We start from the raw sequence: 13,887 nt of genomic DNA on the forward strand, positions 1-13,887 counted from the left end.
GTTTTACCTATTCTCATCATGGTAAATATAGTACTGAAGTCACATATCGGGCAGCACATGCCCGATGGTTAACGATGATTTGTTTTAACCTCTGATAAACTTTGCCAAAATGAGCCAAAGTACTCTTACTTTCTTCCTATATTGTATTGATATCCTATTGTTTATGATCGGTCCGATCATGGGACGGGGTCAATAGATAGACCCCCGCGTAGCAAGTTCACATCACAGCCAATCAGAAAGACACAATACTCATACCAACTGTCCAGTGAATATTAATGAGGAAACTAGAACCGTTGCATTTAAAACTCATCATATCATTGTTTTACCTTATTTTTCTTAAAAAAGGGACTATTCCGGGGACATCTCCGGCCGGGGACATGGCACTAGAAACGGTGACTGCATGTGGAAAAACAGTCACCCTATTTTCCTGTTGCCTTATTTGGTTGTTGTGACTGCGATGTTATGTCTTCAACATTATATATGTACAGTACAGCCACAGACTTTAAATGGAATAGAATATTGGAATGAGTAAATCCTTGACTCTGCCTATCCTTCTAAGCCTTTCATTCCACCATATATTGACCCCTAGATTACACACATTGATGTCACAGCAGGATTATTCGAGCTCTTAAAGACTCTAGTCTCAGCAGCTACATTGCAGGTTCACCTCATCCGGTTATTTCAGCCAGAGGCTATTAACAAACATGGGGTTGACCGATTGATGACATGAACAAGACTTGCTTAATTTTGATAATTCTTAACTTGAGCTGAACATAAAAAGTACAAAAATAAGTTAAAAAATAAATAATAAAAGTTATGGCAACAGCAGGGGTTCCAAACTATATCAAACAAGCAGCTCACATAGATGGGGAATTGTAATATAAATATCCCCAAGGAAAGTTGAAAGATATTTCAAAATTACCAGACTTTAATAAAACTCTAATTTAACAAAACATAGTTCTAGTAAATAAGCTTGTTTTTCATGTTACAATCTGTCGTTCCAGAAGCCCAATTAGCTTTTTTACGCTTCTGAATTAACTCTATTATATATATATATATATATATATTTAGGCTACTTTGAAGGCCACATGGTAAAAGTCACGGCCCGCCACTGCTCTTTTCTCTTTTGTAAGACGATATTTAATATCATACCTCTCTACAAATCCAAAATCCAATACTCAGACTGTGAAGTAAAAAAGTAGGATCTGTATTTAATAACATTGGTGTGACGGGCACCCCACTCTTGAGCCGTACAGCCTCTGCATGTGGGCTGAGTTTATATAATGGCAGCGACACTGTGTGAATAAGAGTATGTCGCTATTGTGTTCCAGTGTTAGGGTTGACTTGCCTCATGTAATACACCAAAACAAGTTGAAGATCTATTGGTACAATACAAATCAATAGCATATACAGCAACACTAGGAGTGAATTATTTTTTACCTTAGCTTTTGTTTTATTCCTTTTCAAAGGTGAGTTTGAAAGTGTCTTTCTGTGTTTCAGTTTTCATCATTCGTCATTCATCCTAAGGCGAGTAACCTTGACGGAAAAGACAACATAAGTCCATAGTTTATACAAATAACCAACGGCTGCTAGTGGTGTTTATATTAACCTAACCATATAAACAGGAATTTAACATGTGATAGGCCGTACTTAGGACTGTTATCTTCTGAACCCCAGATAATATATCATAGCTTATTAGAGCAACAACTATCAGTAGTACGATGCGTATTCTGATTGCACCCAATGTAATTCAAAATTCAATGTTCCTGTCATCAACATTGGCTATGCTCTTTTATATGTATGCTATGTTCTTCGCATCTGGTTAATCACATAATCCCTATAGGGGATAACATGCGCGTGTTTTGCCTAACGCCTGAACGCCTGAAAAACGCCGAAAGCCTCAAGCGCGCTCTGATCACCAAGAAAGCTCTTCATGAATAAAGTGAAGCATGATGGGAATGTATGGTCGATATACTAGAAAACAGCCAATAAGGAAAGGTATTAGCCTATGCCTAGCCTGTGTCGAACCGAACTCCGGGAACTTCTCCTCAATCGTTCGCTCGTGAGTTTAATTAGTAGAAAGCTGTTATTCTCCCCTTTTTTTTAATGTGACAATCATATAATCACGATCGTCAAATATCGTAAGAACGTACATGACGTTGAAGATTAATAAAATATCTTCTTGAAGAGTGATGCGCGTGGCACCACGCACGAGCCTGCTCCAGCGTGGGAGTCACGCATGCGCATCAGCGCCTACGTGCTGCCACACAAGTGACTGCTGTGAAAACAAAGGCAGCGGGCTGCGTCTTGATAACGTCATTACTAGTCCGTATTTGATATTTTCGAGAAAAAAAAGAATCTATCATGTCCGAGTGATATTCATTGTTAGGTAGTAAACCGTTTGGCCTGTTTATCTCTGTCGTCTCGGAGCAACGTTGCAAAAACGCGCTAACGCAAGTGGATTTCCGGATTCTACAGGTCTCTTGTTTTGTTGAATCGTTGTTCATGAGATGTGTTGAAGGCTGTCTGGATCAGAGGACAGCACCTCTGCGCCACTTTATGTTTTGGCTTTTGATATAAAGAGACATTTCAGCGCTGATACAATCCTTTTGTGCCGTCCGGAATGTAGAAGCTTTTATAAGTTGGTGATTATGTCCTAGTTGAACAATGTTTTTCACATTGTTATAAATGGACAGCCCTAAAAGGCTTACCAAAATTCTGCTTCCCAGAGTTGTTTTTGCCACTGGGATACAGAGACGTTGGCATTTGAACCTGGCTCTCGTTTGGACCTCAGACTGGTGATTTTAAGTAATCGGCAGCCGGATTTGTAACGGATGGGTGCTGGCCTTGGTCCTGAAGATATTCCCTCTTATTAACTCGGACCATCCGCCGCCCTGACCTGAAATCACTTCCAGGATAACCACAGAAGGGATTCCGCAGGACTCAGAAGTTAAAGACACTGATCATAATTAGTTTTCTCAAAGTGTTCACTATGATAGGGCCTCTCAGCGGTCGACTGCATACGTTGTTACTTTTAATGTGTGCGGGTAAGTAGGCTATGAGTGATTTATGTGAAATTATTCATCGTTTTTATTTTTCTAGGTCATTTATTTCTCTATATATTCTAGACCTAAATCCCAAGGTCAGAGTGAATGTATGGCCCACTGCATCATCAACTAGGTTACCCTGTTCCCTCTCCTTGAGAACTTGACATAACTGGTTTTAAACCAATCCCAGCTGAATACATTCCCCACTAATACAAACATAAAAAAACAATAGTAGCATGTCCTCTCAAACAATGGACCCATCTTCAGACTATCAGTGAGTAGCAGCAGGCTAACCCCACTTCCCCTTGCCCACTCACATGCACACATGTTATGTCTGGTTCAGTGAGCCTGTGTAGAAAGGCATGTGGATGTAATTGGTGTCAGGACTGTCTGCCCAGTGGGCTAGGGGTTACATAAGAGCACAGGATTCAGCACTGCAACACTCACACGCAGGCATTCATGGCAAACCCTACGTTGACCAATTTCGATTTTGTTAACTGTTTGTATTTAAAATATTTGAACTCTTTACCAGACCATCAAATATTCCATTTAAAATACATTAAATCAAACATACACTAACAGTTCAATACATAAATGTACATTTGTATGTGTATAAATAGACCTCATACACTACTGGCCTCAATGAGAACATCAACAACAATTACCATAGAATATAATCTTTGAGGTTTTGTGTTTTTAAGTTTTCAACATATACAAACACATATATTTAGATGGACATTGTAGGCATATAACTTAACACATACAATCCGAATATAAATCTTTCTCCGGGAGATTTTACTCCTAAGGTTTAGGGTTAGGGTGTCTGATTTCCCAGACGCATACCTGCTAATTAATGAAATGTTCCTGTATTCGCTGAATGTGTCTTTGGATAAAAGAAGCATTGGTTGGATTCACCTGTGATACCCCCATACACAATGAGCACTTACCCTCTGCTGTGTTCCAGCGACCAATTAAAGCTTCCCTCTCCTCTCTGATCTTCCCAGATCATCCAGTATCGATCTACCTCGGTAATGTGTCCCATGTTTCCCCTTGTGTGTCTCAGTGCGTTTGGGCCATGCGGTGTGCGTGGACATCCCCTCAGAGACTGAGGCTGTGGTGGGCAGGGCCATGAAGCTCACCTGCATCGCCTGCATGACCAGAGAGGAGGTCAAGTCGCTGACGCGCGTGGACTGGTTCTACCTCACCAACAATGACACCCTGCTCATCCCCGTAGGCCTGCGCTGCCGCCGCTCCTTCCTTGCCCCCTCCCTGATGCTAGTACCGACTGATCGATTTAGGACTGGATTTTAAAGTCATCATTTCAATCTAGTTGTTTCCCTGCAGCCATCACTTTTGCTTCAAATCTGATTTTCTAGCACTTTTCCCACAGACAAAAATTGATTTAAAGATGAAAACCTTTTTTTCTTTTAAACTTTTTAAAAGCTGAACTTTGCAATATATATGCAGGGGAAAAAGTTAACAATACTGTTGAATAAGTGATGGCTGGAGTGACAATGTTACAGAGCGTTCCTTCAAAGAAGTGATGTTGAATTTATATATATAATTGTATTAATATTCCAAACATTAAAGGTGTTTAACTACTACTAATACCCGATGACCCATTTATTTGTATCAAATTATGTATCTCACTATGCATGGCATTCGTAATGCATCTTCCTTGGAGCTTGTGTGTTTTTACGTCTTATATTGGAACTTAGCTTCCCCTCTCCAACAGATCTTCCAGTATAGGAATGGGCGCCCGAAGGAGGTGGAGGGCCCCTGGGAGAAACGTCTCTTGTGGAGCGGGAGTGTGGACCTTCAGGACCTCTCCATTTGGATCCTGAACGTCTCCCTTAACGACAGCGGTACCTATCGCTGCGACGTGTTTCGTCAGTTTAAGTTTGACTACTTCACGCCCTCGGTCAACAAGACCAAGGTAATCCAGTTGAAGGTGTATCCAACAGGTGAGGCCAGTGTGTACTTTTGACTTTTTGTTATCTCTTGAGTCCCCTCCAAAGTACCTGATAGTACGTTCGTTCCTGAGTGATAATCTGTAGGCTGAACCACATAGTTCAATGTGGAGGTTAGATATTGAGTTAAGCACTTTACATATTCATCTTCTTGGTAGGAGTAAGAGCATGAATATGTAGTAATTATTTTTCTTAAAAGTTATCAACATTATTGACTTAATACAGTCAATAATGGTGACAGTATTAAAATCCAAAATAATTGTAATTGGATTAGTGCCATTAGTCCTAATTAATTAAGCATTTCATTATGCAAATTAAATCCTGCGAAGAATTTGGGTCACCATGATAGATGACGTCCTTCGTACTGAGAATTGTGGGCATGGCATATTTTTCAGTTATCCTTTGAAATGTGATCATGTTAATGCTACAAATCCTTTGGGGGGACTTTAGTTGTGTTTATTTATGAAATATGTTGGTGAAATCGCTGTTATGCAGTGTTTCACTTGTGTGATGATAACATTTGCCTGAATGTGTTAGCCTCAATAAGAACATGCAAAGGGATTGTATGCTTTATTATTATAATTATTATAATTTTTTGTGACTTGCTCCCTCCTCCAATAATGGACTTTGAATGAAAAACCGTCTGTGACTAACACCATCAATACCCTTCTGTCCCCTTTTTTGTTTTGTGTGTACCCAAGGAATAATTGCTATGTTTTGTCTGTCTATCGTTTGTCAAAGCTTTCACCTATTGTCAGTGAAGGGGTTAATTCAAACCACCTGCTTTGCTATCTTTTATAAGGGGTAATGTATTCTGCGTTCCCGAATGCTTGGCTTGCTGATTGTGTTGTTTTTCACCACGTTCAATATATACATAGTACATGTATATTTGGAACTTTGAATGTACAGATCCCTCATGTCTTTAAAATGTCTATCTGTGTGCACCTAGTGTGGTTTAATTTTGGATGGAGACTTCCACTGGTTGTGTTGTTCCTGAAAGTAGTACAAAGCACTGGATGTTATGATAATCAAATGATATGGTCGTTTACGATAAACTACATTGTATTTGCATACCACACACACAGACACACATTATCTCCTTGCATCTTTGTAGTGTAGTGGGGCCAGATTTCAAAAAGCCATAGGCCAGAATGCATGATATGTGAATATTAGGTTACAGCAATGACGTCTTTTCTCATTGAAACAACATTGATTGGGTCATGGTTTTATGGGTTAGACGGCGCCCATAGTCTCTTTTGAAGTCACTGTTAAAACACATTACATATTTGTCATGGGTCCGACGGCTTGTTTGGGGTTTGGCACCCGTTCATTGTCACAATGGTTTTCATCCGATGATTTGGCAATTGTTTTATTGGTTTCTTTACATTGGATATTAATCTCTCTCATCGCTCTCTCTAAATTAGCAGTGTTATACCATTAAGCTGATATAATTGCAACGGCATGAAAACCACTGTGACACGTGTATAACCATCTTTTAATCTGATTTTAGCCAAACTACTTTAGGACAGTAGGAGCACACCATAATGGTACTGTTCTGTAAATAACATTTGCTTGCACATCATTGTCTCAGAAAAAAGTTTGGCATCAAATAGCATGTTTCACTTCGGGATACCACATGACAGTACATGCTTGACAGTTAGTGGACACTGTAAGGTCGGCATTCAGAGTTATCAGGGTCGTATTAGACAGAGGTCACCTTTCCGGCTTTAGGAATGAGCAATTCTGCCTAGCCTTTTAAGAACCATCTGGATCTTTGCTAATTATCCCCACCCAACGGTATCACTAATGAGCGTTTCAGCACATCGGAAGATCTAAATAAAACCTTGCATGGATTTTCACTGTACGGGCACTCGTCGACCTCTGTCTCATTAAGCAACTTGAATACGGGACTGCAATTAAACTGCAATTTAGTCGCTGTCCATCATAACTAGCAGCACTCTCACGCTCTCTACAGTCTCAAGGGCAACAGCCATGAACCTATTTGAACAGTATGACCCCACACCATCACAAATAAACCCCACCAGACGCATCCATGTATAACCAACGGCAATGATCCTTCAGATGAGGTGAAGGGAGACTATCGTAGCTCACAGTGCTGTGCTGTGTGTGTGTGTGTGTGTGTGTGTGTGTGTGTGTGTGTGTGTGTGTGTGTGTGTGTGTGTGTGTGTGTGTGTGTGTGTGTGTGTGTGTGTGTGCGTGCGTGCGTGCGTGCGTGCGTGCGTGCGTGCGTGCGTGCGTGCGTGCGTGCGTGCGTGCGTGCGTGCGTGCGTGCGTGCGTGCGTGCGTGCGTGCGTGCGTGCGTGCGTGCGTGCGTGCGTGCGTGCGTGCGTGCGTGCGTGCGTGCGTGCGTGCGTGCGTGCGTGCGTGCGTGCGTGCGTGCGTGCGTGCGTGCGTGCGTGCGTGCGTGCGTGCGTGCGTGCGTGCGTGCGTGCGTGCGTGCGTGCGTGCGTGCGTGCGTGCGTGCGTGCGTGCGTGCGTGCGTGCGTGCGTGCGTGCGTGCGTGCGTGCGTGCGTGCGTGCGTGCGTGCGTGCGTGCGTGCGTGCGCGCGCGCGCGTGCGTGTGTTCCTCTGCAGCCAAAGTCAACCCGGCGTCACTGTACTCAGAGGTCATGATGTACGTGCTGCTGGTGCTCCTCACCCTGTGGCTCCTGGTGGAGATGGTCTACTGCTACAGGAAGATCTCCAGAGCCGACGACCACACCCAGGACCCCGCGTGAGTCTGACAGCCTCACAGAAAACACAGGCAGATATACAGCCTCACAGACAAAGGCAGACATACAGCCTCAAAGACAGGAAGACACAGGCATAGATACAGCCTCATAGGAAGGCAGACGTACAGCCTCACAGACAGGCAGACACAGGCAGACATACAGCCCCACAGACAGGCAGACACAGGCAGACATACAGCCTCACAGACAGGCAGACATACAGCCTCGCAGACAGGCAGACACAAGCAGACATACAGCCTCAAAGACAGGCAGACACAAGCAGACATACAGCCTCAAAGACAGGCCGACACAGGCATACATACAGCCTCATAGAAAGGCAGACATACAGCCTCACAGACAGGCAGATAAAGACACGCAAGCAAAGCTGTGGGCACACACGCATGCAAAAACACACACCATACACACATGCAACCAAACACACACACACACACACACACGCACACACACACAGCAAACTGCATGCTATCCTTGTATATCTGCTATGTCAGCCAAGGGCACTGACATGTCTTTGAATGAGCTGTGTTGCTGTATTCTCCTATTGACCTTGATCAAGCTCACTGAAGGAGCAATGCAGACATGCAGAGCTAAACATGCCAGGGGGATAACAGAGAAAAAGCATGTGGAGGCAGCGAGAGTGTGTGTTTGTGAGTGTTTGTGAGTGTTTGTGTGAGGGTAAGAAGGAAATGTAGTGCACGAAAGGGAAGAAAAAGAAAGAATGATTACAAGAATAAGAGAGGAGGTGGCAGGAGGAGAGAGGGAGAGAGAAAAATAGGGCGAGACAGAGAGTGAGTGAGACATAGAGAGAAAGAGAGAGGGCAGGAGGGAGGGAGTGAGGGAGACAGAGAGTGAGAGGGCGAGTTACCCAGTGCCACACTAATCTGTCTTTTGGAAGGCCACCTGGCAGGTGTGGGTAAATCTGAGCACTGCTGACTCCCATTCCCATTCCAATTCTAAACAGCTTTTTTTTCCCAACATCCCGCCCAGATCTGCAACTCGTTCATAAACAGAGTTTTTTGCATCACCTTTGATTGGCCAACAAAGACCAGAGCGTACCTGTGCGGTCAGGTCTCTGTGGGCTGCCAAACCGCTGACTTGACCACTTCATCAGGAATCCAGACAGGCAATTTATGACCCCGACATCACCAGCCTGTATAGTTTAGAGCAGATAAGTGCTGATAAGTGGCTTTGTGGAAATACACTGAGTGACTCCATTCTCCTTATAAAATGCAGAACACATAGACGCTGATGGGCGGGGCACAGCTGTGTGTGGCACCGGAACATGAAGTCGTTATAGCGTGAAGTGGTAAAAGTATTAGGCGTTCCTCTTACAGGTGACAGGAACGATCAGAGGAAAATAGGATATGCTTTGCTTTCTGATAAGGTAAAAATGCAATTCAGTAATGCTGTTCAGTCATGCATGTTAAGTTCAGTTAAGTTCAGTCATGCAAATCAACAATTTGAGTTGAGCATTGAAGGCATTTTATTGCAAGGCTAGCGGTCTGCGGTTTGCCATGTTGTGACGACTGCTCTGTTGTGATTTAGGGAATAATATAAGCTATCTGACAGCCCAACAGCTGATGTGTGCAGGTCTTCAGCGATCTTCCTGGAGTAACTCGACAGAAACCTAATGAACAACATGGCAGATGTTCTTCAATGCAAGTGAATAGGCACAAATATTGTATCCATAGGCAGTTTGTAGGCATTTGGTGCAGTAAGAATTGTAAATGGGGTCACACACCAGGGGTCTCGCCTTTTTTCAAAGATGGCTCAGCTCCATCTGTGACAACATTTACAATCTACAAATGCAGATGTAAAACCAATGCTTTCCACACAGCCACCAACTAGTTGCACAGCCCCGACTGTTGGATTCTCCCTCCAATTGGAACCCAATCGCTTTCAAGACATGAAAATCAATGTCCTGCCTTGTTATATGCTATGTCCTTTCTATTATGCATCACTACACGATGCTCCTCCTGGGTCATCCAGGGTCAAGGCAAGGGACACCACTTTACAATTCAACCATTAGGGACCGATTCATGTTTGTTCCTGATCCATACTTCTGCAATCAGACCAGACTTCCTTACTGTTTTCCTCTGGGAGTCAATGGCTTGAAATCAGATGACTTAGCTGCACCAATCTGGCAACAGATCTTTGATCTATATGGAACGGCAGTCGAGTCAGTCAGAAGTATGAAAAATATGCAGTGACAGTCCAATTACAAGAGCCGGGCTGATTTACATTTGCGAGTGGGCTAGAATGACAGTACAAAGATTATGCTGACTCTGTGACTACTAATAGTGATGGGTATGCTATGCTTTGACTGGACTACACTTTAGAATAATGCGTGATTAAGTGCACCCACTCAGCACCGAGCCTATGTTGGATGGAGCACTTCAGAGTGAATTCAGACGTAGTTCAAAGTTCAGAGGCCATGCTTTGTGCATTTATAGTGATAAGTTCAATCGCTCAACACTGCCGTTATGTAACCAAGAGAAATTGACATATACACTGTTAATGTTAGCATAGACCATTTTTTTGTAAGCATTCCGATTGTATTGCTATGATAAATCATTAACCAATAATAACAATGTGTATTATTGGTAAATACAATGTGATCGTTATTATTGAATTGTACATACTCACAATATACACACATTTAATTATATAACTATGATTAAGAAACTAACTATGGCATTTTCTTAAGATATATTCTTTATTTTCTTGTCTGCTTTATTTATTTATGCGTTTACTTATTTGTGTTTATTAATTCAGGGAGTTAGAAAAACACAAGTTAGACATATTTAGATCCAGATTTTCGATGGGATTTAGCATTGCGAATGGGTGAAATGTATAGCGCAACCTAGAAAGATCACATTTACTAAAAAAGCCCAGTTGACATTTCATTTCTAGAACTGCCTTTGTTTTTTCTGCAGGACAAACTACCTAGCCATACCTTCTGAGCAAAAAGACAATCCAGCTGAGCCGGTTACTGATGTTACCGAATAAAAGTGGTTGTCTTGCAATCACAGACACGGTACTTTACCAGAGACTCAAACTGATCTGCGACCAAACAAACTTATTTCAACTCATCCTTTGCATATTTCCACAATTAAAGGTTGTACCAGTAAAAAGCAATGTCTTCAAATCACACAGAAAGCATGATGACCGTAGGATACGTGGATGTTTTTGAGTGCTAGTGAAGGACACGCCCCGAGTCGTCATTGTAACACATCCACAATAGCTGTCAGTTGGTTTTGGAAGACAAACTGGTAGAAAAAGCATGCATTTATCTGTGTATATATGCGACATATTGTAATTGTTAACCAGCACTCAGTAATTCATACTGTCAGCATACTGCCACAACCTTTAAGACTTAATCAATTTGTGTGTATTTGTTGCTATGTTTTTTCAACCTTCTTGTTATCTACACACTACACAAACATACATCCCTGCCATTTTCACTGCATACACTTACTGTGTTCATAGTTTGCTGTTCTACTGTGTGCATAATACCAATAATGTCATGATTCCATTTAGATTATGGAAATGTATGTTTATGTGTGCAAGAGCTACTTTATGCGTGTCATGAGGAGGTATATTATAGTTTTACACTTGAATGAGATGAGGATTCTTTGTCTTTGCTGAACAGGAACGATGTGTTTGAATTTGAACACGTTTACATTGTTCTTTCTTTTCCAGGTACTGACCGATACGAAGGCCACCTCAACGTTGCGGGGGCAGCAGCACAGTTATGTACACAGACATTGTTCTCACACTGATTTCACTGAAAACACTTTGAAACACTCGTCAACTCGAGTGCTCACGCTATGGTCAAATACGTTGTCAATCAGAGAGAAATTGGAGAGCAATGTTCAGCCTCTAGGTCCCATTGTTCTCTCATCCGCTCCCTCTGTACTCTGCTGTGTTGCTTGCATTGTGCAACGGTCGAGGGGATGCAAACTGATATTAAAAACTGAATACCAAACTGCATGTCTGATACAGTTTGTTTGTTCTGTCCGTGTGATTCATACTCTTTTGATAGACGATGTTGAGATGGTAGTCAAAAGGCAGTTTCTACTGTGATATATTCTCTTCTTTCTACTTTTAATTTTTTACAAAAAAAGGATTGCATTGCTTTGTATACTGTATGGATGTGTATCTTGTGTCATAGTAAAATACTACTAATAGTACTCAAAGTACTGGATAATACTGTGTAAGTTGACAATATTTCAGTTGATGAAGTCGTCTTTGCCTTTCCTTTATCGTGTCCATCTGAAATCTGTGTTACCGATCGCCCTGATCTCTAACCTCCGCTGTTGCTTGTGTTCTCCAACAGCTACAATAGCAGCGCTCCATATGTGCCTGAATCTATAGGGAAAATACTGTAGAAAATAATGTGTTTCATATATTTGGTGCAATGATATCATTCTGCATGATGTGTGTTACGCATTCTTATGCCCTGTGTGAGAGATCTGCTTATATTGGAATAAATGTATTGCACAATCAGTTTAAGCTCATGGTCTTTTCCACCACTTACCAGCCATCATTATTTCCCTGTGAAATGTATCGTTCTGGACAGATCCTAAACTCATGCCTAGCTGCGCACGTATCGAATATACAAGTAAACGTAGCGCTTCTCATTTTCCCAGGTATCCAGATATTGAGAGGTAAACACAATATCTACTATAAACAGCAACTGTATAACTTCAGCTTTTAGGCTCAAATACCTCATCTCAGTTTAAAGTCAACCTGCCTCTCTTTCAAAACTCTGTGCCCCCTTTAGGCTTCAGTGTATTAACAGCACAATAGTGGAGCTGAGGCATATTATCAATGTGTGCTCTAGCTGTATTATAGTTAAAAATTGCAAAGGCTGAGAGAGCATTGTTCTTCTCTTTAACATGAGCTGCCGGGGCAGGTGACAGCTAGCTCCAACAGAGTGACAGTGAAGATGGAGTAGATAAAGAAACAGCAGTGAGACGGACAGTGATGTGACTACAGGGGATGTATAAAGCCACCTCCCCCCCCCAGCCCCACTTGAACCACCTCCCCCATCTGATAGCTGCGACCCACAGCTGTGACGATATAGCAGCAGCTGTTGTTATAGCAACCCAGGAATGACTGTGAGCCGGCAGATTGCCTGGAAATGATAGCACTGTGGTGTCTAGCATCTTCCATGTGTCCACAAACACACATAAACACGTGCATGCACATACACAAAGATGCACGCACGACAAAGACACACACATGCACATTGACATTGACGGACACATGCATACACCATTGCACCAACACACACACTAATGAGTAGGTTAAACTGTAATTTTTTAACAGTCATATGCACCATCAGGCTTCTTAATGAGAGAGACTACAGGTGTGTGGATCCAGCAGTGGCCTGTGGGACTGCACTCACAAACCTGACCTCTGGGTTTCTGAGGGTCTTTGTGAAGGGGGAAAAGGCAGAACTAACTAAACTTGTCTCCATCTCTTGATTTCAAATAAATTGCTTATCGATTGTGTACCGATCTCACACACACACACACACACACACACACACACACACACACACACACACACACACACACACATACACACACACACACACACACACACACACACACACACACACACACACACACACACACACACACACACACACACACACACAGATGCCTTGCCAGACTCTTGCTAATAGCGGCTCTCTCATCATCCTCAGTTGATTGCCCTAGTAAGCCATGTCCTACTAGCAACATACACTCTATATGTTGACTCATCTTGCCCTCGCTCTCTCTGTCTCTGTCTCTGTCTCTGTCTCTGTCTCTCTCTATCTCTCTCTTACTCTCTTTCTCTCTCTCTCTCGCTCTGAATACCCTCATCGCTCTCTCTCTCTCTCTCTCGTATTACATTGTGATTCCCCGGGGAAACAGCCCAGTAATGTGACCCACATTGTACAAAAATACTTTTCAATTATAACAGCAGGCTCGCCCCGACCCTCACAAACACTGCTGTCTGCATCTCAAGTCCTGTCCTCACAAGAACGTTTCACTGCATTAGCAGTGAGCAGTCTCCACAGGGCGGAAACACACATCTGCTAATGAATGCAGCTAACGGCTTAGACAGCAT

At 42.6% G+C, this 13,887-nt stretch overlaps 1 protein-coding gene across 2 annotated transcripts; it reads left to right on the forward strand.

Annotated features, from left to right (window-relative positions):
- Positions 1–2,138: 2,138 nt before the first annotated feature.
- On the forward strand, positions 2,139–12,471 carry scn3b (sodium channel, voltage-gated, type III, beta). 2 transcript variants are annotated; one of them, XM_056611412.1, is made up of 6 exons: positions 2,139–3,047; positions 4,111–4,277; positions 4,783–5,011; positions 7,613–7,751; positions 10,701–10,801; positions 11,467–12,471. In XM_056611412.1, exons 1-5 carry the CDS (start codon positions 2,993–2,995, stop codon positions 10,771–10,773), a joined length of 663 nt encoding a protein of 220 aa, XP_056467387.1. In that variant the 5' UTR covers positions 2,139–2,992; the 3' UTR covers positions 10,774–10,801; positions 11,467–12,471. The 2 variants fall into 2 exon arrangements, with proteins under 2 accessions (XP_056467387.1, XP_056467388.1); XM_056611413.1 differs by lacking the exon at positions 10,701–10,801 and having other exon boundaries at positions 2,144–3,047.
- Positions 12,472–13,887: the final 1,416 nt, after the last annotated feature.

The sequence above is a fragment of the Gadus chalcogrammus genome, chromosome 16 (assembly GCF_026213295.1).
Source record: "Gadus chalcogrammus isolate NIFS_2021 chromosome 16, NIFS_Gcha_1.0, whole genome shotgun sequence".
Lineage (NCBI taxonomy): Eukaryota > Metazoa > Chordata > Actinopteri > Gadiformes > Gadidae > Gadus > Gadus chalcogrammus.